This window comes from Phasianus colchicus, chromosome 34, assembly GCF_987193195.1.
Source record: "Phasianus colchicus chromosome 34, bPhaCol1.hap1.1, whole genome shotgun sequence".
Taxonomy (NCBI): Eukaryota; Metazoa; Chordata; class Aves; order Galliformes; family Phasianidae; genus Phasianus; species Phasianus colchicus.
In genome coordinates, this window is record NC_143469.1 from 462,540 (window position 1) to 488,941 (window position 26,402).

General features: G+C 41.5%; 1 protein-coding gene across 4 annotated transcripts; it reads left to right on the top strand.

Moving 5' to 3' along the window:
• The first annotated feature begins 1,516 nt into the window (after positions 1-1,516).
• LOC149913810 (contactin-associated protein-like 2) lies at positions 1,517-24,988 on the top strand. 4 transcript variants are annotated; one of them, XM_090128704.1, is made up of 5 exons: positions 1,517-3,344; positions 3,594-3,707; positions 4,630-4,686; positions 7,611-7,758; positions 20,359-21,430. In XM_090128704.1, the coding sequence occupies exons 2-5, from the start codon at positions 3,657-3,659 to the stop codon at positions 20,364-20,366; spliced, it is 264 nt and encodes an 87-aa protein (XP_089984830.1). In that variant the 5' UTR covers positions 1,517-3,344; positions 3,594-3,656; the 3' UTR covers positions 20,367-21,430. The 4 variants fall into 4 exon arrangements, 2 of the variants coding, with proteins under 2 accessions (XP_089984830.1, XP_089984829.1); XM_090128703.1 differs by having other exon boundaries at positions 1,518-3,344; positions 16,952-21,430; XR_016460923.1 differs by having other exon boundaries at positions 1,525-3,344; positions 3,853-4,686; positions 16,952-21,430.
• Positions 24,989-26,402: the final 1,414 nt, after the last annotated feature.

The window sequence follows — 26,402 nt, forward strand, 5'->3', positions numbered from 1 at the left end:
ACTGAAAGGCAGCCACACGGTCTCCCATGAGCCTTCTGTTCTCCGGGCTCAACAAGCCCAAACCTCTCAGTCTCTCTCCAAAGGAGACATTCCCGATGCTTTGAAGCCTTTGAAGTCACGTTCCTGATGTCCAAGTTACGTGCCCATCATGTGTTAATGCTGTTGTGCCAATCGGTGGGCTCAACAGCTGCAACAAAGACACCAACGTCTTTGGGATAGGCTTATTTTACTGCCTATGACAAAATAAAACCAACAGTAATATTGGCAGCGTCTATAGCCAAAAGAGAAGCTTAGCAGTAAAGGGAATAAGCAAGGCAGTGGGCCTACTCATTGCCACGTGAGCACAGTGGTGAAGAAAGATCCACGACCAATTGCCCCAGCACTTTACCATCAGCCAGATCTGCAGTCACTGGGGAGCCCCGTTTGCAGGGAGGATCTGAAGAACCTCTCCCAGCCATGGGGAAGTTGCACAGCAATGCATCCATCCCACGAGTGAGGCGTCCAGAGCCGCTGCAAGCAGCTCCAGCCTTTCTAGCACACAGTAAACCAATGTACGGAGCAGTCCGAGGGAACAGCCGCTGCCCTCTTTCTCCTCTTGGTTTTCGCCCCGAAGCCTGGCCAGGGCTCAAGGGGAACAAAAGGCGTCGTGCTGTCAATCTTGCTGTAGCACGGGCCTCTTTGGCAAGACTGTCTGCCCAGCCCCCCCGCGTCGGGCTTCGTCGGGTAACGAACTCAGCAGCAAAGCTGCCCTCGGCTCCTCGGGGAGAGCCCGCCGTCGTCACGGAAACGCAGCGTGACAGCACGCAGGTCCCAGCAGCCCGGCTGATGTCACCGGCGCCGTGACTTCCTCTGCCTGCCCTGGAGCCGCAGCCCGAGAGCTTTCCGGCCCCCGGCCTCCCTCTCCCTGGTCAGCGCCAGCGCCGCCAGCTTTCTTCTCGGACAGACGTGAATACAGAAAACGGCAGTCGAGTCCTCCGCCTGCGGGGCAGCGGCTCAGCACGGCGCTGCTGACCGTTCGAGCCGAGCCGAGCCGGAACCGAAGGCGGCCGCCCGACTCTGCCGGGCTCGAACGCGTCTCGATCGGCGGGGTCGGTCCCTCTCTTTCGGGGCTGCCCGGCTCGGCCAGGAGCCGCTCCCGGACACCGGGCGTCCCGCCGCTCGCAGTCAGCCGCCGGTTCTCAGCCGGCGGCGCCCCGCCGCGACGCCGACTCCGGAGGACGGCTCCGTTCTGACGCGGGACGGACGGGGCCCCGAGGCGCGGGGCGGGCGGCGGCGGGGACGCGGGGCGGCGGAGCGCCGCTTTCCCGGCACGGAATCCCGCGGCCGCCATTGGCGGAGAGCCCGCGCTCGGCCCCGCCTCTCCCGCTCTCCTATTGGTCGGCCCGCGGAACGGGGCGGGCGCTCCCGGCGGGGTCGTTTGCGCCCGCGGTCGCGCCGTCATTGCGTCATCATCGCGCGCGTCCCGCGTGGCCCCGGCCCGGCTGCCCGCGGCGCTGCCTCGCTCCGCGCGCCCGCTCCGCTTCCGGGGCCCCGGGGCCCGCGCCCCCGGATCCTTTTTCTCCGCGCGGCCTTCCAGCCGCTCTGCCCCCGGCCTGCAGAGATGCCTCGGGTCGTCGTGACCGAAGTGCGGGACCGGCGCGTGGCGGTGTTGAACGTCGTTCCGTTGGCATCAGCCGTCGGTCAGCCCGTCCAGAGCCCTGTGCGGGGCCTTCGTTTCCTCAGGCGGATAACGGGAGGATGCCGGAGCTGACGGGCGGTGGGAGGGAGGCGGGGACGGGAGCATCCTGCCGTGCCGCCAGCAGCCCGGGGGCCGCGTGCTGTGGGTGCCGGCACGAAGCTCCGCCGTCCGTCAGCACGGGAGCTGCGGTTCTGGTGCAGCAGCAGGAGCTCAGCGCAGCCCTGCAGAGAGCGGTCCGGCGGCACGGGAAGAAGATGACAGCCTGGAGCGCGAGTGCCTCAGCAGTGTCTGCAGCCTGCGAGGAGCCGAGCCGGGCTGGGGAGAGGAAGGTGTGGGAGTCCCGGGGAGGGACGCGCGATGGCAGCGTTATTGGCAGGATCAGCTGCTTCCTCCACCGCTCCCGACGCCGAGCACTGGTTTCCTTTGAGAAGCAGCCCACTGTCACATCTGTGGGGTTCCGCAGGACACACAGGCATGGGGTAAGTTTAGGTTGGATATCAGGACAAACTTCTGTGCAGAACTTCTACAGCCGTGGGTGGGATCCCCCTGAGCTCCCCTTCTCCAGGCTGAGCAGCCCCCTCTCTCTCAGCCTCTTGTCATGGCAGAGGTGTTCCAGTCCCTTCACCATCTTGGTAGCCCTGCGTTGGACTCTTTCCAGCATGTCCAGCTGTCTCCTGTACTGGGAGCCCAGAGCTGGACGCTGTTCTCCAGCTGCAGCCTTCCCAGTGCCGAGCAGAGCAAAAGGAATGGTGCAGAATACTGGTCCTTACCTGCTACAAGAGAAGTCAGGACTAGGGCTATGATGGGAGTGCATTGCTTTATGATTGACGTGGAGAACTGCTAGGAAGAAGGCCTGGTGGGCCTGAACACAGATGCCGGGTGGTCCAGCTTTTGTTTCACTGGAAACCCGGTACTCCGTGGGCAGCAGTATGGAGATATGTTCTCCATGCAGTTGTGCCCCCGTGGCTTCTTTCTGATATGCTTGGGAAGTCCCACTAGAACAGGCTGCCGTGTGAGACAGAAGTGAGAGAGAAGCATCAGTTGTGTGGGTGGAGTTTTACTATCTCTGTGTTCACATCTTTTATGTTTGTCTTCTTTTTTTTTTCCAGTTCAACTCTGCGTGCGTCGGTCTGCCTTTGCTAAATCCTTTTCTTGTGGCCTTAGGCAACAATCGAGGGGGTCTCAAGTTTCAGCGCTGAGCAAGAAGCGCAGGCTCTCAGGAAGGCCATGAAGGGCTTTGCTAAGTTGATCTCCTCCCATGGTCAACTTTTATTTTTTCCCCAGCACTGCGAATGGCTGCTCTGGTGGTTTGATAGAGGGAAGCATAGCTGCTTGCACTGCTCTGCTGCACAACTGCCCTAAAAATTGTTGGAAAGTGGAAACAGAACTGCCCTTCGTGTCCCAAAATGCAGCTGCTCTGGTGGCGTGGGTCCTGGCAGCTTTGTGTGCATCGATGTAGTCCTGGAGCTGTTGAGAGCCGGCTGTGTGAGGGACTGGAGGTGGCACAAGACCAGAGGGCACTTCTGATCCTTGTGCAAGCATCCTGACTAGCTTCCATTTGTTTCTTGCAGGCACGGATGAAGATGCCATCACTGACGTCTTGACCAAACTAAATGTTTCCCAGCGTCAGCAAGTTCTGATCACCTCTAAGAGCACTACTGGCAGGGTGGGTGGTCTGCAGAGATGCATGAACGTGGTTGTGTCACTTGGGCGCAAAGTGAAAAACGACCCAATCTCTACAAGAGAAAGGTCGGCAGAGACTTCACCTGACCAAGGTTGTTTTGTTCTTGTTCAGTTCAGAGCAGTTGTTGATGCAAGGAGGGTTGGAGCCTGAAGAGGAGTGCTGAACAGCTCAGTTCCTCTGTCCTCAAAGGCCGTCCCTTCTGCCAACTCCTTTCTCCTCTTTGCCTTCTAGGATTTGATTGATGACTTGAAGTCGGAGCTGAGTGGGAATTTTGAGAGGGTGATCATTGGGGTGATGACTCCCACCACCATGTATGACGTGCACGAACTAAGGAGGGCTGTGAAGGTTTGGAAATCTTCCTTTTGTATTGCTTAAGTTCTGGCCAAGGACTTACTGCTTTGTTATGCATGTCTTCTCTCTCTTAAAGAAACCTGGTTGCACGTCACAAGCAGGTGCTGGTATCTTAAGTCTTGCCTTGGTGATTCCCTAGGGAGCAGGAGCAGATGAAGGTTGCCCAATGGAAATTCTGGCTTCTCGCACCAATGGAGAGATTTGTCGCATTAATGAGAACTACAAGCTTCGTAAGGAGTGCGAAAGGCTCTCTTGTCAGTTTCCTTCTGTCTGCGCTTCTTAATTGGAGGCTGTAGCACTAATGATGATGGCTGGAGTGCTGCAGTGCTGCTGGGAGCCCTGGGCACAGTTCTGTACTTAGCTAGGTTACAGCTGGCAAATGTTGTGGGCAGCACCCAGGTGGTGGCCCTGCTCCTAACGGGTGCTGTGTGTGTGTTCTTGCTGGAATATGGCTGCTCCCTTGAGGATGGCATCGTATCTGACACATCTCCCATGTTTCGAAGGGTCCTCGTGTCCCTCGCAACGGTGAGCCAAGCTGAGGGGAGAAGGGGGTGAATGTTCAGAGCTGTGGGCACAGCTCTGCACTCAGTGGTGAGGAGCTCCAGGCTGGCTTTTTCTCACCCTGTGTGTCCCATGACCTGCTCCTCAAACCCAGCCTCTCCGGGGAGGGAACTCTGACTCTGGGTGTGCATGAGTGCTGTGGGCTCTTCTTTAAATGTCCCAGTAAAGTGGGTTGCTGCTCGTTTCAGAAGGAAGCCCAAAGTACATCTGAGCTGCATTTCATTTGTAAGCTAGTGTTCCCTTTGAAGGACTCCATTATCCATCCCCAGCAGCTTTTCATGAACGGGGAATTCTCAGGAGTTGCTTCCAGTAGATGCTCTGGTGAACTGAGTCTTCTATCCTTGTGTCTTTGCAGGGAAACAGAGATGAAGGAATGTATGTGGATGATGCCCATGCTCAGCAAGATGCTCAGGTGCGTAGTAACGTGCTTCCCAATCTATTCTTGAGCAGGTGATGCATGGTGAAGAGAAGCCAGCCTGTGAAATGGAAATAATGCTTTTAGCCTTGTTTGCAAGTCTCTAATGAGAGGTCTCTCGACAGGCTGGCTACTTGGCAGGGGCAATGAGATTTTGGCTGTGGGTTGCCGTGCCTGGTAGGTGCTTGTTGGAAAATATCCGTGATCTAGACAAGTACGCGCCAGCAGTGCTCTAGCTGCAAGGGATTTAAGATCTCCTGTACGCCCAGTCTTCTCCATGAGCCTTACTTTGTCACCCCTAATGTCTTGAAGTGCCTGTACGAAGCGGGGGAGAAGAAGTGGGGAACAGATGAGGTGCAGTTTATGTCCATCCTCTGTACACGGAACAGGTATCACCTAGTGAGAGGTAGGACCCCTGCACAGTGTCCTGGGTTTTTCTTTCCTTCCTTGTTTGTGTGTGATGCTTTTGTAGGAGCTCTGTAGCTGTCCAGTAGATGTGAACTCTTCTGAGGCAGCAGGTGTCCTAGAGAGAGCCGCATTGCATCCATTCCATTCTGGCTGTTTTATTCCCTCCTGAGACTGAAAGGGACTTGAGAAACCTAAGTCCAACTGGCTGCAGCTCCAGCATGGAAAGCAGAGATCATGAAGTGTGACTGCCATTGGGGCAGGGGGGAGAGGAGCTAAGAAACTTGATTGGCAGCACAAAGCAGCAGGTCTTGAAAATGGTACTAGCTGTGGTAGGCCAATTCGCAAGACTGTTAGCAGTGAAAATGAATTATTTCTGTGGGGCGATCCTGATTTAGCTGAGAGTGCTGCAGGGATGAAAGAATGTTCATGCAGTATACGAGGAGCTTGTTGCAAAGCGGTCCTTTGAATCTCTGTGACTTTCTGCCATAGTTTTTGATGGTACAGAGGCATTGCTAACAAGGACATAACAGCATTAAATCTGAGATGGTAGGCAGTTATTCAATAGATTGTTTAGTTCTTGTTCGGCCTGTGCTTTTTGTTGTTGTCTGTCTGCTATTCAGCTCAGAATACAGAACTATTGTATTTCTCATAAATGCTTAGCACTCAAATATGGAAGTGCTTCACAGGCATTAATTTTTGTACCTAACAAGTTTTACTATGAAGCCACGAGTGTCTTCATCATTATTTAGCACAATAATTGCAGCAGTACAAACAACCAACCTTATAAAAAATATTACATGCATTATTTTTTTTTAGCTCATCAAGGAAAGGGTTCTGTGAATCTTTACCTACACCTAGATCTACTGTGCAGTATACAAGATGGATACTCATCTGAAATATCTAGTGCTGTATCTATATGCAAAGTGTCAACCTAAATTTTTGGCTTTACAAAATTTTGATGACTATATTTTGCAGTAGATATATTTACAGCCTAGTTGTTTCTTCATTTCTTTTTATTTCCAGTACTTGAATGTATTATAGGATTCTATATGGGTTTATTTGTGTGGCAAAGATCACCTTTCTTTGTTTACTGCTCCAAGATACTCGTTTTATTGAAAATTACTCATGAAGACTTATGATGTTTCTCTGAAAATGCTGAAAATAACTAAAAGGCAATCTTTAACATTTACCATTAGAAAACAAATGGTTTGTGCATGAGATGAAAAGACAATAAAATCTGTTATGTTAACAGATAGGTATCATTTACTTTTAAGCAGAGTACTATGAAATCTTTTACCAAGAGGTACAAAATTACAAAAGAAGCACTGAATTTACTTCAGTCATTTTTAAATTTTACTTAAGAGTCTGTCACGGAGTTATCTAGATCAACGTGTGCCCTCGACAGGGGGCAGCAAGCCCATAGGCCCCCTGGCCCAAAAACAGGACGGAAAAGGGGGAAGGGAAGGGAGATGGGAGCTGGGCCCAGAAACCAGAACAGCAGCAACAATCTAAGGAGGAAAACTTAATTTTACTAAACATGATATTGGAATGCAAGATAACACAATATAATATAATATAATTGAAATTGAGGCTAATAAATCAAATAAGAGAGAGAGAGTGTCCGAAACTAAAAGGCCTACTTTGAACTGAAGGCACACGGTTGGGGAGCAGACCCACACACTGCTAGGCAGTGAGCAAGAGAGCCAGAGAGCAAGATCGCATGACTCCCTCCCATGGCTTATCTTCCTCTCTGAACATGAAGTCCCCTGGGATGTGTAGTTCTTCCTTTCTTCTGAGAACCAGGCATCCAGAAAGTTGTCAGTCCACGGAACTGGAGTATTAACTCTTTAATTACCCGTGCTTTACATGATGTTTGGTGTGGAATACCGATAACAAAATTATAAAACCATGACAGAGTACTGTGTTTTGTACTTTTTTGACTTCCGTAGTCAAAAAAGAGCTGATTTTGCTGTGGGAGGTAACTATGGTTAGGAGAGAAACTGTGTGCTCATTTTCCAGAAGGTAGTACATAAAAAATAAAGAAAGATCTTTGTATTCCTGGAAATTTGAGAAATTGGAGGGTCTGCTGTAGGAAATAGGATATATCAGTGTTTCTGTTTACAAGACAGTGACTGCTGTTTGTAATCTGTTAGAGGATGGGTATCTTGTCACAGAACAACCCTTTTGGACATCTTTATAAATGTTTTAGTAACTGAGCAATGGATCAGTGATGCAAAATACTTTCTTATCTAGCAGCAGCTCTTATCTGAATTTACTGTATCTATTGTGGAGAAAGCACGAGGTTCCAGTGCTACAGTGTTTGTGTTGTGAGCACTACAAAACTTTTTAAAACCACTGTTCATTTGCTCAGTATCAAAGAAAACATTTTAACCAAACTTAAGTGCTAACTAGTCACTCGGAGGTCTTCACTACCTAAAATTTTCCTTCATAACAGAATCTTTACAGTGTATGAGATAGAAATAATAAAATAATTTTCTTATTCTTTCCCTTAGGCATTTCCTGGAAACACAAACTCTGATAGTGTGGTCCGACATGATTTGCAACACCCAGTCATTGCTCGCTATGTACGTATAGTTCCTTTAGATTGGAATGGAGAAGGCCAAATTGGGTTAAGAATTGAGGTCTACGGCTGCTCCTACTGTAAGTTTTTCCATTATATTCCTTTAAAAAAAAAAAAAAAATCTAAATAGAAACTGTCTTTGAATTTCAGATTAAATCTGAATCTCAAGTGCTTTTTGCTAAAATGCATGAAGATATTCCAGGATTACTAATTGTAATAACTGGAGCTTAATTTAATATTTACTGTATCCTTTATTCTGAGTTTCTAGTTAGCTCTTCTATAGGAAATACAGCATTAGAATTACTAAGAGTGCTTTGAAATCACTACTTTTGATCTTCAAAATTGTTTTTGCAGAAGACTTGAATAGACCAGTTGAGGAAAAGATAGCATTCAGATACATTTCATGCTGGGTCTTGAGAGGGAAACAAGACATAATTCATTGCCTGATGACAAAGATAAAAATAAAACAAGTAAAAATTCAATTGAAGAAGCTCACCTTGTCTAAATATGACATGTTTTTCGGAGATTTTTCCTTTAATATTTGAGTATAACTTTAGAATCTCTTCTAAAAAAAAAAAACGAGATGAGCAATGGTGCAAGTGGTTAAGAGCACAACAGATCAAGTTTTAAGAAAAGCAAGTGTAGTTTCTAAATACCATTCCTTGAATTTGATCCTGTGGGTGCTTACGTGAAGTCCACATGCCTGCAAACTGTAAATGTCTGATGTCCTATTTCTATGCAAATTTAGTACAGTATTCTTGTAGGTGTTTTAGGGGAAATAAATACTTGAGATTTATCTTAAAAAAAAAAAAAAATGTTAGAACAAGTTAAGAAGCACCTATCTTGAAGACTCTTCCATTGACATCAAGTGATTTAAGACCTATTGAAACACTTTGTCATGGTAACTAGCAATTATGTTAATTAACTAGCAAAAATATCTTGTGATTTCTGTTGCTTTGACTTGGCTATGTGCTTTCACTCTACTAAAATATTTTATATGCTGTTTTAAGTGTAGCCAACACTATAACATGGTTGATTTCACATCATGATTACATTTTTTTACATTTAAGTATATCTACTATACAAATACAAGTATATGGAGACAGAAACCAACTTTTTTTTTTTTTTTAATCCAACACTTTTTTAAACAACAACAAAAAAAAGAAAATATTTTTAAGTTGTAGGTTTTTTTGTTTGTTTTTTTGTTTTTTTTTTTTTAGCCAAAAATATTTACAAGCAAAAGGTTTTAGGTTTTTGTTTTGTTTCCTTTTTTTTTTTTTTTTTAATTAAATTGATATCTTATGCACTGTAAGCACGTTACAAGATGAATTTGGAGTCTGAAACTAAATGTGAGGAAAAGCATAGTTGGCTAACAAAATTATTTCTGTCACTGGATGAAAAGTTGTCTGCTTGAAAGACTGCATATTTCTGGAGAAAAATAAAACACATCTATCAAGGAAATAATGAATCAACTAAAAAAATACTGATAAAATTTGTCTTCACAGACAACTGAAGTAAGAAACCTAACCTTTTGTTTTCCTCGAAGAGAAGCATTGAACTGCTAGTATTATAAGTTATTTCAGTATTTTGTTAATGACATTAATAATAATGTTTTACATTTATATGTCTATAGGAACTTTTTTTTTTTCTCCTCCCAAACAAACAAAACAAAGAAACAAAAAAAACCTCTCCTAAAATACTGTGTAGATTTTAGAAGCAGGAATCAGGCTGTCCTTGAGTCAGTATGCTGAAACCAGTAGACAGCAGCAGCGCAGTTGAGAAGAAAAGTTCACTGTCTTATGACTTCTTGGAAAAACAGAATAATGTTTGAGAGTTCCAAACTTGTTTTCAGATGCATTATTTGGAGCAACTTATGTAAAGTTACATTGTTCCATAGATACAGAATTCAGCAGGAGCAAAGTTTTTAGCCCTATAATTAGTATTGTATATTGAAGCATTGTCATTAACCAGTGAGATTTGCAGATTAATCCTGCTGTCAGTGAAGAAACTGACTGTATAGATAAGTAGCAATTTTTTAAGCCTGATTAAAACATGGGCATCTAATCCAATTTGTGAAACTTTTTGAAACAGTACCTAAAGCAAAAGGTTGCTTAATACCTTACAATCATATATTTTTCTTCAAGTTTGTAGGTTTATATTGAATGCAGTCTTTTATTTAGAGAATATTTGAGAACATATTTCAGATGTAGAACTTGCACATTTTCTCATAGTAAAGGTTTAATTGGAAAGTCATAAACTTAGTGCTTAAAAAAATATTTCATTGCACAATACAGCAATCTGGTTATTAGTCTCAGAGTATTAAGAACTCTCATTAAACCACATATTGAAATACGTGGTCATTAATTGCCATATTGATTTGTTCTTATTTTTCTTGAGTATGCTGATAAAATACACATTATTTTTTGTGTGTCAGAAATGGAAACCACATTCTTCCTTGCACAGCAATGTGAATTAAAAAAAAGGTTCAACTTTAAAAGAGAATTAGAGATGACATCTATTCCCTAGAGAAGTTTGTAAAATTACAAAATATTTCCTTTCAAGGTGCTCTTATTCATTTAATTATTTGCTTGCCTTCTTGCTTTGAGATTTTTCTATGTTTGAAACTGCAGATGAGATCTGTGACGTTACTTTCTAATAGATCTCTTGGAAGTCACAAAAATAAATAAATAAATAAATAAATAAATTAAAGGCTCCCTCTACAGTAAGATTGAAAATGTTCTTTACATTTCTCTCTGTGAATAAGTGCTGATGTCAAATTTAGAAAAGATTTTAACTGTGTGGGAAGAGAAGCAAACAAAATATTTAACATTAAAAAAATATATACTGTAGTCAACGGGAGTTGTAGCTTTCATTTTAAAATCATAGAATGACTTATGTTGGAAGGGATTTTAAATATCATGTGGTTCCAATGCCCTCACATGAACATAGTTATCAACCACTAGATCAGGTTGCCCAGGGCCTGATCCAGACTGGCACTGAATGCCTCTAGGGAAAAAGCATCTGCATCTTCTCTGGGCAACCTTTTCCAGTCCTTTACCACAGTGAATAAAAAATTTCCTCCTATCATCTAACCTAAATCTCCTTTCTTTTAATTTAAAACCATTCTTGCCCGTTCTCACTAATAGACCATGAAAAAAGTTGGTTTTCTGCCAGTTCATAAACTCCTCTGAAGTATTGGAAGGTCACAATGAGGTCTCCCCAGAAAAACAATCCTCCTCTCCAGTATAAACAAGCCCAACTTCCTGAACCTCACGGGAGAGGTGCTCCAGCCCTCTGATCATCTTTGTGGCTGCCCTCTGGACTGATTCCAACAGCTCCACATCTTTATTGTCTTCAGGGCCTAAGACCTGGGCACAGTATTTCAGGCGTGACTTCACAAAAACAGAACTGAGGGGGACAACTTCTTCCTGTTACCCAGTTGGCTGCCCTTCTTTTGAGGCAGTCCAGTATACTGTTGGCCTTCCAAATTGCAAGTGCACAATGCTGGCTCACATCCAGCTCTTTATCCACTGGGACCCCCAAGTTCTACTTGACAGAGCTGCTCTCATTGAGTACTTCTCCCAGTCTGTTCACATATCTGAGATTGCTCCAACCCAAGTGGCAACACCTTACATTTTGGTTTGATGAATCTCATTTGATTTTACATGAGCCCGCTTTTCAAGCTGTTCCAGGCGATTACAGATATGTAGTGAAGCTGTGCAGAGAGAAAATTAGAAAAACCAAAGCCCAGTTAGAATTGAGCTTGGTCATTAAGATAAAAGACAACAATAAATATTTCTATAAATATATCAACAGCAAGAGGAGGGCTAGAGAGAACCTCCATGACTTGTTGGACACCAAGGGCAACATGGTGACCAAGGATCAGGATAAAGCTGAGGTATTAAGTGCTTTCTTTGCCTCAGTCTTTAATAGTAAGACTTGTTACTCCCTGGGAACACAGCCTCCTGCACTGGTAGATAGGGATGGGGAACAGAATAGGCCCTGCATAGTCCATGATGAGATGGTTTTGGACTTGCTCCAGAAGCTGAATGCTCAAAAGTCCATGGAGTCAGATGGATTGCATCTAGAGTGCTGAAGGAGTTAGTGGATGTGGTTTCCAAGCCACTCTTCATCATCCTTCAGCAGTCCTGGCTAACCGGGGATGTCTCAGTGGACTGGAGACTGGCAAATGTGACACACCCATCTTCAAAAAGGACGGAAAGATGATCCTGGTAGCTCCAGGTCTATCAGTCTCGCCTCAGTACCAGGGAAGATTATGGAACAGATAATCTCAGGAGACATAATGGACCAATTAAAAGTCAACCAAGGGATCAGGCCTAGTAAGTATGGGTTTACAAATGGTAGATCATGTTTGGCAAACCTGATTTCATTCTATGACAAGGTGAGCCATTTAGTGGATGAAGGTAAGGCTGTCGATGTGATCTACCCGGACTTCAGTAAAGACTTTGACACTGTCCCTCACAACATTCTCATGGAGAAGGTGGCTGCCCATAGCTTGAATAGATGTATGCTCTGCTGGGTGAAACACTGGCTGGATGGCCAAGCCCAAAGAATTGTGATCAATGGAGTTGAATGTAGTTGGCGGCTGGTCATGAGCAGTGTCCCCCAGGGTTCAGTACAGGGGCCGCTTCTATTTAACATCTTTATTAACAATCTTGATGAGGGGATTGAGTGCACCCTCAGTAAGTTTGCAGTCGACACCAAATTGAGAGGGAGTGTTGATCTGCCAGAGGGGAGAAAGGTGCTACAGAAGGTCCTGGATAGACTGGATTGATGGGCCAAGGTGAACCGTGTGAGATTCAATAGCGTCAAGTGTCAGGTCCTGCATTTTGGTCACAACAACCCCAGGCAACCCTATAGGCTTGGGAAGGAGTGGCTGAAAAGTTGCCTGTCAGAAAGGGACCCTGGTATATTGATGGACAGTCAGCTGAATACGAGCCAGCAGTGTGCCCAGGTGGCCAAGAAGGCCAGTGGCATCCTGGCTTGGATCAGGAATGGTGTGGTGAGCAGGACTAGGGAAGTAATTTGGCCCCTGTACTCAGCACTGGTGAGGCCTCACCTCGAGTACTGTGTTCAGTTTTGGGCACCTCAATACAGAAAGGACATGGGGTGCGAGCAGGTCCAAAGAAGGGCTGCAAGGCTTGTGAAGGGCTTGGAAAATATGCCGTATGAGGAGCGACTGAAGGAATTGGGCTGTTTAGTCTGGGGAAAAGGAGTCTGAAGAGAGACCTTATTACTCTCTTCCAGTACCTGACAGGTGCTTTCAGCAAGTGCAGGGTTGGTTTCTTCTCACTGGTGACAGGATGACGGAAAATGATCTCAAGTTGTGCCAGAGTAAGTTTAAGCTGGATATCAGGAAAAGCTTCTTTACAGAAAGGGTTGTTAAGCACTGGAATAGGCTCCCCAGAGGCAGGGTTGAGTCACCTTTCCTGAATGTGTTTAAAAACCATTTGTTTACTGTGCTCAGAGACATTATTTAGCAGAGGGTTGTTAGAATTAGGGTAAGTTTGGTTAGGTTGTGGTTGGACTTGATGGTCTCTGAGGTCTTTTCCAACCTGAGCACTTCTATGGTCAGGCATAGCCTATCCTTGATGAAGCTGTGTTGGCATTCTTGAATCACCCCCCTCCCCTTTCTTGCACATGCCTTAGAGTAGATTCATGGAGGTTCTGCTCTGTGATCTTCCCTGGCACAGGTAAGGCTCACTGGTCGATAGTCTCCCAGATTTTCCTTTCTCCCTTTATTAAAAATGGGAGTGATGATTCCTTTTTCCACTTGCCAGGACCTTCACCTGACAGCCATGAATATTCAGAAATGATTTAGAGTAGCTTGGCAACCACATCAGTCAGTTAGTTCAGGACTCTGAGATACATGTTGTCCAGCTCCAGAGACTTGTCCATATTTAGTGTCATAAGGCAGTGTCAGACTTGCTCTTTTCTGACAGTATAGGAGGCATTTTGCTCCCCATCCCCTTTGTAGAGTTTCAGGTACATATAATATATTTAATACACTCAAAAGAGGAGAAAGGATCTTTACATTTGCAGTGACATAATTTATCAGAAAGCAAGCCATAGGAAAAATTTATCAAAAAGCAAGTCATAGGAAAGAAAGTAATGTTACAGAAGGCAAAGTATCCACTGAATTCATTAATGCAAAGCTGATGGAATATTTATATTCAAGCTCTTTTTGAGACAGAGAGTAAAGAGACATGATAGATAGATGTCTCTCGTCATGTTCCCATTTATGAATTTTTTAGACAATCAGCAAATTCAAGGCATCTGGAGCCTATGACAACTACAATATATATTGTATTTTATCACTGATTTTTGAAGTTCATAATAAGCTCCTGCAGAATCATTGCCATACGAATAGTTCCTTCAATCACAATACTGCAGCAGATTAATGCATACAAAACAAACAAACAAACAAACAAACAACAACAAAAAAAACAGTAGCATTCCTATTGAACAGTCTTCGACAGCACTTTTTAAGATAATCTTCTGAGGACTTCTGGGTGCTGAAATCTTATGGCATGAGTGGAATGGAGTCACTGATACCTTTGCTCATGGACTAGTTCTATCTTGTTATGTCAAATGTTACTGTTAGAGTATTCTGATGTATGACTGATTTCTTTTTAAGGAAGGAGAGAAAAGAAGAAAAATAAACAAGTCAGACCTTATCATTTTATGAAGAAATGAATATTTTTTTATGGAGATTATTTACTCCTTAGATAGTACAGTGAACAAAATCTTGGTCATGTGAATATTTACAAGAGAAAAAAAAATTAGACTTGGAGATGCTGTTAAGGCTTAAGCCATAAGTATTTGAAAGGAATATTTACAATAACTGTTTTGAAAATATTGAAGTGCTAAAAATTAGAGCTTGAACAGATTTTGACAAGTTAATCCTATTTGCCTGTAGTGACTTTAAGTGAAACCATTGTTCCTCTTCACTATTAATTCCACATTCATCAGCTGTATTCATCATTAGAAAAATTTCTGTGATACTTGTAATTTCCTTTGCCATTGTCATGCTATTGCTACCAACTATTCATATCTCCATCACTCTCTCCTATGGTTGCCATATGTACTTCACAGAAACTCCATTCTCTCCAAAACTATATATTACATCAAAATATCACAGGGAATATTTAAAGTAGATAAGAAAGCCACTATTTAACTTGTGTGGAACCTAACCAATTTTCTTTTGTCCAGTGCCACTAGATAGATATACTGGACATTTTGTTTCATCAGCCTATGCTCACAAACAAACAAACCTTCACGATCAAAAAACTGATGAAGTGTCTTGATGGCCACTGGAACTCCCTATGCTGAATGAACTATATGTCCATATGTATGTAAACATATGAATACATATTTATTCTTTTACACTTTTTTTTTCCACCTAAATTGTGAAGATACTTATGTGGTCTCATAATCCATGTAAATGGTTCTTTGCCAACCTCTCATAATATTTTATTACTCATAATAATAATGTTCACTGAACTGTCTTAATGAAAAGATGGACTTCTATGACCATAGAAGTGATGGAACTGCATAAAAATATTAAATGATAGATAGGAAGAAACATTTTGAAGCATATGTTTTGTCTAATCATGTTCTCATATTTGTAGCAACTGTATTAAATCATTGTAATTAAAATTGTTTTTCATTTTGGAGAAAAAAAGAATCACAGATGTGAGAAAATTATCAGCAGTCACTGTAAACTTAGTAGCTTTGTTTGTGACAGTGAATAGAACACTTAAGAGTTATCCGAAGCATCCAACCCTCTTTTTCTCTGTTTCTCTTTAGATATTTTTATTCTGGATATTTCTACAATTTCTATGTAATTGATCTTCAGCCAGCATAGTCACAGTTCAACATCTGCAAGCATAGCTTGGTATTTACTTTTTCTGATATTACAGGTGCATGTCTCAGTACTTGTATTAAAACAATGGAGAGTGAGGGAAATGAACTGTGAAAGCATTTGAAGATCTCTTTGAAAACATGCTCTGTTTGAAAGCTTAATTCTTTTCTAATGTACTCTCTAGCATGTTTTTTTTTTTTATTATTTTTCTTATTTGTTTTCACATAGAGGGGACTTCTTATCTTGAAGATCATAAAAAGTGGTGATTTTCCTCATTTGCTCCATGGTACTCCTCAAACAGTAGAGTTTTGCAGATTTAGGATCAAAAATAACTTTTTTTTTTTTTTTTAATAAGTATTTAAAGTGTGGGTTGTTTACCTACTCCCCAGGAAGAAATAGTTGTGATTGTTTCTTTGCAAGTGTTTGTTATTCTGGTATGCAAGTAAGTGAGAACAGACTTCAGCTAATTTCTTATCTCTAGTGGTTAACAGTAATAGGTATGGGTCTATTTTGGTTCTGGCTGTCCAGCACAGGGCACCCCAGACACACACAGCAGCCCAGCAGGCCCTGTCATCAACTCAGCACCTAAGAATGGTACAATTTTTAAATGAAATATTAAAATTTAACATATATTTTTCATTCTTTTAACATATATTTAGTCTGATACAAAAAATGTTTTATTTTTGTATCAACTTCTTGAAACCACAGCAAATTGAGCAGTCCATTATTTTTAAATGTCTAGCTGTAGTGAAGTTACTGGTGGATATTCTCAGGCACCACAGGTTTGTGATCTGCAACAGCAATGTGTATCCCATACAAGTACATTTGTTATGCATCAGTGGATGCATAATCAAAGTCAGATTTTAAAAAGATCTATTTTACATGCATACATATCCCACCAAAATGTTCAGTTGCATACTCAAACATTTTTCAATTACACTTGAACACTTTTTTAAATCATTCAGCATTTCCTTTAGAAGAGTATGTATTGCTAGTTCATTTTTAAAAGATTTTTTAAGGTTTTTTGATGGAATACTGTATAATCAATGAATGTACAGATGTTATAACAGAATCACTGAATGGCCAGGGTTGGAAGGGACCTCAAGGATTGTGGATCGCCAACCTCCCTGCACATGCAGGGCCACCAACCTCCCCATTTAATGCTAGACCAGGCTACCCAGGGCCTCATAAAATCTGGCCTTGAACACATTCAGAGATGGGGCATCCACAACCCCTCTAGGCAGCTGTTCCAACACCTCACCACTCTCTCTGTAAAGAACTTCCCCCTGACATCCAACTTAAATCTTCCCTCCCTCAACTTCAAACCATTTCCCCTCGTCCTGCCATTATCTACCCTTTCAAAGAGTTGACTCCCCTCCTCTTTGTAGACTCTCTTTAGGTACCGGAATGCTGCTAAGAAGTCACCCTGCAGCCTTCTTTTCTCCAGGCTGAACAAGCCCAACTCCCTCAGCCTGTCCTCACAGGGGACGTGTTCCATCCCTCTGATCATCTTTGTGGCCCTCCTTCAGAAAAATTGATTTAGAAATACTAATTTTTTTTTTTATGGGACACTTGGACTTTGTTTATCTTTTAGAACGTCACAATAAATTAAATAAGATTTAAATACATTCCCTTAAATATTTTCTTTGCTCTGAAAGTAATGCTTCCCATTTATCAAATTGTATCATCATAATCTTATATAATATAGTTTCCATTTAAATAGAATAAGTTCTAAGCTACAGAAGATTATTTTTCAATGTAGTCACCATGACTAGCTATGCATTTTTGGTGGTGATTGAAGAAGGGCTTGTATGCTGCGCGTATTGTTTAAAAAAAAAAAAAAAAAAAGCCTGGAGCAGCAGATTTGATCCACTATTACTGTCACCACTGCTGAAACACACCACCTAACACACTATGCTAACACTGACCGTTAAATCTCTGTGAATGTTCATCAAGTATTGAAGAATGTCAATGGATGCTGTTTTTTCCACATGGAGGAATTCAGTTATATCTTTGTTTCATGTGCACTTCTGTGTCAGATATAATTTTCACAGACTGCCACTATGCTGCCATCATGGCAACAAAATCTAGTGGGATACTGGTGGGAATGTTCAATCTCTACTGTTATACTACTGATATCTACCTCTGATATCATGGGCCAACAAAATAAAATAGAAGGCATTGCTTTCAGAGCAGCCTTTGCATGAGAAATCTATAAATCTTTCCTTTTCACATAAGTGCTTATATAACTTCTAGATTAGAAAATTATTTTAATAAAGGAACCTCAAACTTTTAGAAGAATGTATGTAATTAGCGAGTTCTGAAAATAAATATTTTTTTTACATTATTAATTGTTTTCAGCATTTATTTTTCCGAACAGAACTTCATATTTCTGTATTGGTTGCTGGAAAAAGAATTATTGCTTAATTCCTTGCATGGTAACATCTCTATTTTTCTTTTTCAGAAACTTGAAGTAGTGGATTTTTAATTCTTTCAATATAAACATGTTCTTACTTCCTTTCTTCCTTCGTTTTCTCTCTCCTTGTTTTCTTTATTTCTCATGGTACATAGTTGCCCTTTTGGTTCTAAGTATATTGAACAACTTGAGAGAATAACTTTATAAAACCATAGCTATAAAAAAGTTCTTTGTTACCTAAAAGATCGCATCCCTGGATGTGTTTAAAAACCATTTGGATGTGCTGCTCAGATAGATGATTTAGCAGAGGCTTGTTAGGGTAGTAAGGTTAGGTCGTTGGACTCAATGATCTTGAATGTCTTTTCCAACCTGAGTGATTCTATGATTCTGTTTGTTTAGCCACAGCTGGCATTTATGTAGCATGCTTTTATTTACGGATGCTCTTGCTTAGTGATGCATGTATAAGTGTGTCTGTCCCCCCATCACTTTACCCCTGTGTACATTCTCTTCAGGTAGAGAGAAAAGCGGTGATTCTGTTTCCTATGAAGACTAAATTGCAAACAATCATACAGACTGTTACTGAACTAAAGAAAACTGAGTTAGTTGTGTTGTTTTTGGTGACATCAGTGTTGCCATGGTACCAGAGGATCTCAACGCACCCCTTTTGCTTGGGTACTTCTTATATTTTTTTCTATGCCTTGTATAGATGCAGAAAATTGTACCATTGAACTGTCCACTGGACTAATGGGGTAAGTGGGACAGCTGTCCCTTCACCGCTGCTTCATAGCTTCTCTTCTTTGACTCGTTTTCTGAGGAAAGCCTCTGAACGGAATACAACTTGCAAGCATTGGTTGTTGGTTCTGTAGGTTAGATTCAGTGAAGCTTACTTATATCTGGTTAATCTGGGGAGGATTGAGATCCTCTGTATCTCTGTCACCTGTTCCACGTTTGAGTACCCTCACAGTGAGAGCCTTTTCATTCTACTAAGTGTCACCCTGGGTAGGGACACATTTCACTAGATGAGGTAAAAGGAGCAGTCCTTGAGAGCAGTCCTGCAGAGAAGGACCTGGGCGTCCTGATGGATGATAAACTTAACATGAGCCAGCAGTGCTCTTGCAGCTCAGAAAGCAAATGGTATACAGGGCTCCATCAGAAAAGGGGTGGTCAGCAGGGACAGGGAGGTGATTGTCCCTCTCCACTCTGCTCTTGTGGGGACCCATCTGGAGTACTGTGTCCAGATCTGGAGCCTCCAGTACAAGAAAGACAGAACTGATGGAGAGGGTCCAGAGGACGACCACAGAGATGATCATGGGACTGGAGCACCTTCCCTACCAAGATAGTCTGAGGGAGCTGGGCTTCTTCAGTCTGGAGAAAAGAAGGCTGCAGGGTGACCTCACTGCAGCCTTTCAGTACCTAAAGGGAGCCTACAAACTGGAGGGGAGTCATTTCTTTGAAAGAGTAGACAACAGCAGGACAAGGGAAAATGGGTTTAAGTTGAGAGAGGGAAGATTTAGGTTGGATGTCAGGGGGAAGTTCTTTACAGAGAGAGTGGTGAGGTGCTGGAACAGCTGCCAAGAGAGGTTGTGGATGCCCCATCCCTGGAGGTGTTCAAGGCCAGATTGGATGGGGCCCTGGGCAGCCTGGTCTAGCATTAAATGTGGAGGTTGGTGGCTGTGCACATGGCAGGGGGGTTGGAGATTCATGATCCTTGAGGTCCCTTCCAACCCTGGCCATCTGTGATTCTGCAATTTTTCTGGGAGGCAATTAAAGTTAACGTAAATACAGTTTTGCAGCTTACTGCTGTGCTTTCTGGAAACTTTTGCCTGGGTAGCTGTGCTCATCAGAGGTCATATTTCACTGCAGTCTGGCTGACATAAGTAAGCCAGAAAGGTAGGTAGTATATATCTCAAGTGAAGCAGCAAATGACAAATTCACCAAGAAGTTTAAAAAATCGCTGCACTGCCCAATAACTCAGTGTATTCTTCTATGTTTTAAATACATGAGAAGACAATGCATTCCTGGAGCATGCCTGAAAATCAGTAAAGATGTGCAAGTTGACAACACATTCTAGCAAATCACACTGCCATGGCTTAATACAGTATTTTCCTACAAATGATCTTTACTGCTTTTTTGCTGAAGGTTATTGATCCTTCCGAGAATTTTCACCAGCTTCAGTGGGTCCAGTGCTTCATAGTATAGCTTAAAAAAAAACAAACAGGACCTTCTCCCTGCCTATCTTCAAGCTCTGTTTCTTTGTAGGAAGGTTACTGAACCTCATGTGGCCTGTAGCTTCCCATACAGTAATCTTTTTTTGCTGCAGATTTTTAAGAGTGATCCTTATTCCCCTAGCATTAAAAACAGCATCTTTCTTTCACACAGCCACTTGATTGTGTTCTTAAAATGAGATAATGACAATTTCCACTCTTGAAGATATTTGAAGCTCTGGATACTTGAAGCTCTGGATGTACTTATGGGCAACCTGCTCTAGCTGATTCTGCTTGAGCTGGGGGATGGACGAGATGACCTCTAGAAGTCCTTCCAATCTCAACAATTTTGCAAGTTTCTGAAGATGAAATTATAGCTGAGGCAAATACAGTTCTCCCAATCCCCTACCAATCCTTTCCAACAAGTTTCTAATAATAATATATTGTTGATCTTCATTTTGATTTTACTTTCATGTTATCTCACACAAAGTGGGGGGACATAGGACAGGAAGTAAAAAAGAACAACATAAAAGGAATGATGAATATTTTCACAAAATTAAATTATGTGGCCTGCCATATCTGAAGAAAAAGAAGGATATAAGTTCTTTTGAGAATTGCGGTTTAACTTGTCACGTAGCTAAACATCACACAGCCATTCACTCTCTCCAGACTCCCCCTTTCCATCCCAGATGGAATGAGGGAGAGAATTGGGAAAAAAAAAAAACAAAAAAAAAAACAGGAATTGCAGGTTGAGATAAAAACTATACACTAAGAAAGAAGAGGAAAATGGGAAGAAATGCAACTATAAATATATAAATGCATACTTTATACAGCCACAGTGCAATTACTCTCTACCTACTGACCAATCCACAGCAATAAATACAACTCCCTGCTGACCTGTGGCCTGCCAGCAATGCAAGTTCTTACCCCATACCAACCAATGCCCAGCAACCCTCAAGGGGTGTCTGTCCCATGTCCTGGCCTTCATCAATACTAGAGCACTTCTCCACCAGTCCAAGTCAATCTACATCCCCATCCCCCTTCAAACTTAGTTTACAGGTCTTTGGATGAGCCCTGCTAATTCCTGTTCCAGAACCCTTTTGCTACTGTGAAATAAACCTTTTCCATGTATTACTGTCAGGTCTGGTGTCTTATAAAACCAGCCATGATCAAAGAACTCAAAGCCCTGCCTATAGCATCAGTCTTGTAGCCAGGCATTTATGGACTGGATCCTTCTATTCCATCCCATGTCATCACCTGAAAACGAAGGGAGGGAAGAGAAAATAACTTGTGCCCCAGACCCTTTCACCAACTGTCCCAAGGCCTTGAAGACTTTCTTCATTCCCCTCAGACTATGGGATGCAGTTTCCTCCCCATCTGTGGAAGATCAGCAGAGGGTAGTAGTCATGACCTTCTGCATGTCATATTTTATAGAATAACCCTTGGCCTAATTCTGGCCACCTGTCCTGGCTCCACCCTCCCCTTGCAGTCATGCGTATAGTGGTGACTTCTTTTTCCCACTAAGTGGCCTGTCCTGGCTTGGCCATGGACATGCTCCCATGACTAAGCAAAAGCCAGGACATCTTTATTTCAGCTGAAACCAGAACAAGTGTTAAAAAGGACACAAAAGCATACCAAAAAAAAAAAAAAAAAAAAAAATTACCTAAATTTAAATTTAGAAAAAGTTTGGCTTTCTTGAGTTCCAAGGTGATATAGTCTCCTTGTTGTCCTTCTCCATGGAAAATTACACCTTCACTTTCAGAGGTCTTAAATTTCAGAGAGATGACATCTTTCAATGTTTTCATTTTCTTGTTCCTGAATCTGTATGGTAGCACTACGTGGCCATCAAAATTGATAACATCAGCCCCTAATGAAGAAAAAAAAAAAAAAACAAAACATAACATTGTTTATGAGCGATTATATATTCCAGTAGCTATTGGAAAAAACAGATACGTTGTATGTAGATTGTATCTGAACAGAATAAAAACCTGTGCAAGTGCAGTATGCATTGCAAATATATTTTCTATTGACCAAGGATTATTCCTATAAAAAGTAGGAACGAGGAAGGGCATAAGTTTAATTCATAGGATGTAAAAAAGCAGCATCAGGAAAACAAATACTGCCACAGTACTAATTTTATTCTGACTTTTCTTAAATGTATTTGCTTTCCTATGCATTTTCTTAACTAGTTGACAACTTCTGAGTTATCATTAATTACTCATATTATGCCTCCTAAAATCAAATATATGCATCTGTGAAGACTGTAATCACTAAGACATGAAACTAAAAAAATTGTGTAGGAGTTTTAAAATATTTTTCCTTGCCTTGTTCAGTTGTATATATAGAAATGTTTGATAAAATTTAGCTTCAACTGGTCTTGAGAAGAAAAAATTCTATCATTTGGACCAAGCTTTTATCTAGGTTTGGTTTTATTCAAAATCAGGGAGGAAAACTGAGGGATGCAATGATTATCTTTTAAAGTTAATCCAATATTCATGTAAAAGTTGCATAATATACTACAAAATTTGATATATTCTTATTTTCATTTTTTTAAGAATGAGACAGAATTTTTCACAACTTTTTTTGGATGCACGGTCCAGAAGTAATAGCTACAGAATTTCATTTCAATGAACAGGCATACTTCTAGTGAGTTTTGAATCTTCTCTTTTAAAAACAGTTCAGTAAAAGACTGCAAACATATAGATCTTTAAAATTTTATAGATTTGTTTAATAAAACCCTTTAAAAGCCACTTAACCTGTGACCAGTAACTAGTGCCCTAGCTATTATTTCTATGAGTATTTCCTCCTCTCTATTCACAACTAATAATTTAAATTCTTTAAAAATAATTCTTTAAAATGTTGATCTTTTTAAAGAAAAGAGTCTTCCCCACTTATATTCTATGGAAGCGTCCACTGTTATTGGCACAACATGTTAGTATAATTCATTTCATGTTCTGAATTAAATAAAAAATAAAATTTATCATAAATTCTTCAATTACATCTTCCTTATTTTTGCCTGCTTCTATTGTGTGCCTATTTTCTTGTGTGACTGCTTGTAACTTTCTAAAAATCCTAACTAGTTTTTGTTATCATGGTGGAAAGTAACTTAAATCTTTCAGACCTTCTCAAACACACAAACAAAAACATTCCATTGTGCAGTTAGTGCAGCAGAATCTTAAAAAATTCCATTATAGCATTTTGTACATGATTAATATTACATATAAATGATTAATAAATTATATATATTTCAGTTCAAATTTAGGTAGTCAACATTATCCGCTATTATGTTAAAAAAGTTGCCTTTGTTTTTGGCAACATATGTCAGACATGCATTTTAAAAAATGCTTACTTTGAAGTAATTCTTGAAATATTATTTTTCATCCAGATTCAGTGAAGCGCCTAAAGAAATGTCTACAACCATGCCTAAATGTCTGGGAATTTAGGGGATACCAAAATGATCTGCTGAGTCAATTTTTACGAGTTCTGAGTCCTCAACTGCTATCAAGAGGCTGCTTATGTACAGCATCAATGTAGGCTTCTTTTCACATTCTATAATTTCCAGGAACATTTTTGCAGTGATAGAAAAGTTATCTGAGTGTCAGAGAAAAGCAAGCTTCATGATGTTTATTCTTTACTGAAAGTATGTACAAACAGAACCAATGTTTCATTCTATTTCATTGTCCAGTCACAAAATCCACAACACATCTTCTATTCATTAACTAAACAACAGTCAGTTGAGATCAAGGCTCGCAGTTATGTTTATTAAGTGCCTCTCCATACATCCTTTCACCATTAAGCAAAGTGAGTTTTCTGATATACGCACCAACACATTATGTTTCTGTCCGTCAGGATTTTTCCAGCTAGACCAGGCATGTCCAACCCATGGACTGTGGACAACATGCAATCTGGCGCAGCCTGTCAAGAGGCCCAGCCTCTGCCCCTCACCACCATGGTGATTAGTCTTCTTAACCTACCTGCCTGGTCTGGCCCTAGGTGCTCACCTAGAAACAACCACACATAGATCTGCCACTAACATCATGGTGACTGAAACCAGGAGCTCAGTGTACAGGTAAGTCAGGTTATGGCAAATAATTTTATACTATTTGATACTTTAGCCAAAAACAGTACTGCAAACAGTGAAAAACATGCAGCCATACTTTCTGTTTTGATAAAGGAATTTGAGACTATATTTCAAGACTGATGAAAAGAATCTTTTTTTCTTTTCTTTTCTTTTCTTTTCTTTTCTTTTCTTTTCTTTTCTTTTCTTTTCTTTTCTTTTCTTTTCTTTTCTTTTCTTTTCTTTTCTTTTCTTTTCTCTTCTCTTCTCTTCTCTTCTCTTCTCTTCTCTTCTCTTCTCTTCTCTTCTCTTCTCTTCTCTTCTCTTCTCTTCTCTTCTCTTCTCTTCTCTTCTTTTTTTTCTTTTGTGTACTCATGACCCTATTTTCAGTTCCCATAAATAAATTACCTGCAAATTTTTAAATGTAATGTGTAGAGTTACAATCACATATTTAACTCAAACATTGATCCTGTCTCTTCATCAGACTTCTGTGAGACCTCTCTTAGCAGAGACAAACATTCCTTGCTTCACCACCCCATCTTATTCATGTCATTGCTCTCTGATTGTACATAAATTTGTGAACAACAGTTATCAAGGATGAAGCACAGAATGAATGAAATTTCATCAAAAGTCTCTCACTAACACCTTGAGAACTCACTAGGAATTGCAACCACTACTATAAAAACAGACTTGTGCATTGATTTCACAGAAATGAAATCAAATATCTTACTAGTTTTATGGTTCCCCACCCCCCCGCCCCCTTTTTAAAAATTAAAAATTGAAATGTTTTGTTACTTACATACATAAACTGTATTATATATTTTACAAGAGATGCTCCAAAAATAATGCCTCCTGCTTTATTGTGTTGGCCCATGGTGACAGAGACAGATGTTGAAAGTGTGGTAGTAGAGGCTGAAACTTCCTGACCATATTCCATCACATTTTGTGTGTGACAGATGGAAGCAGGATGGTGGTCTGACAAAATAACCTCTGACACAGAAGTGCATAAGAAGCAAAGGTGGATAATTCAATTCCTCCAGGTGGAAAATTGGCTCTCATTGACATTCACTGGTGATGACTCAACACTGATGAACACCAACAGTGGATGTGAATACGAGTTGGTAGGTGGTAGATTTCAGCAACTGTGACAGCTAGTCTCCTCCTCTGGTGCAGGTTTTTACAAGAATGGCCTGTGGTTTCTTGTTCATCCCTGGTGAAAATACACAGCTAGTGGTGGTGATTTTCTTGAAAAAATAGTATTATGAGGCTGAGAATTTGCTCTATCAAATAGTGTTATTATGCTCTTTGTATCTGTTGTAGTTTCCATGGAGACATTACTTGCAGTAACCTACGTACATGTAGCCCACAAAAATTCCTCTTTTCTCAGAACATACCAGGCAAACCAAAAGTATGGAAACCCATGCACCAATCACTAATTCATAGGTCACTCTGAAAGTAATGCTTGCTATTTAGTTACATGCAAACTATAATAGAGGTTTATCTAGACATGAACCAGCAGTATGCCCAGGTAGCCAAGAAGGCCAATGGCATACTAGCTTGTACCAGAAATAGTGCTGCCAGCAGGAGCAGGGAAATGATCATCCCTCTGTACTAAGTTATAGAGAGGCTGCATCACAAGTACTGTGTTCAGTTTTTAGCCCCTGACTAGAAGAAAGACATTGAAAGCCTGGAGTTTGTCCAGAGAAGGGCAATTAAACTGGTGAGGGGTCTGGAGCACAAGTCTTATGAGGAGCAGCTGACGGAACTGGGATTGTTTAGTCTGCAAAAGAGGAGGCTCAGGCATGACCTTATTGCTCTCTACAACTACCTGAAAGAAAGTTGTGGCAAGGTGAGCGTCAGCCTCTTCTCCTTTGTAACTAGCAATAGGACTAGAGGGAATGGCTACAAGCTGTGACAGAGGAGTTCAGGTTGGATGTTAGGAAAAGCTTTTTTTCCAAAAGATTGGTCAAGCACTGGGATGGACTGCCCTGGGAGTGGCAAGTTAGATCAGAAAAAGGTAATACTTTCTTTCTCTACTTGAAACAGTCATAGGCTCCACAAAATTCTTCCTGTGGAAGTAAAAGAGATTAAGAAGACTGAGGGGATAGATTCTGTAGTGCAAGTTTCCTCATGTCTCTCTATGACATTGTTACTCTACATTC

Coding starts and splice junctions, on each gene's coding strand:
- LOC149913810 (XM_090128703.1), top strand. CDS start 3,657: ATGACTCCCACCACCATGTATGACGTGCACGAACTAAGGAGGGCTGTG. Junction 3,708..4,629: donor AACTAAGGAGGGCTGTGAAG/GTTTGGAAATCT, acceptor GTGTCTTTGCAG/GGAAACAGAGATGAAGGAAT. Junction 4,687..7,610: donor ATGCTCAGCAAGATGCTCAG/GTGCGTAGTAAC, acceptor TCTTTCCCTTAG/GCATTTCCTGGAAACACAAA.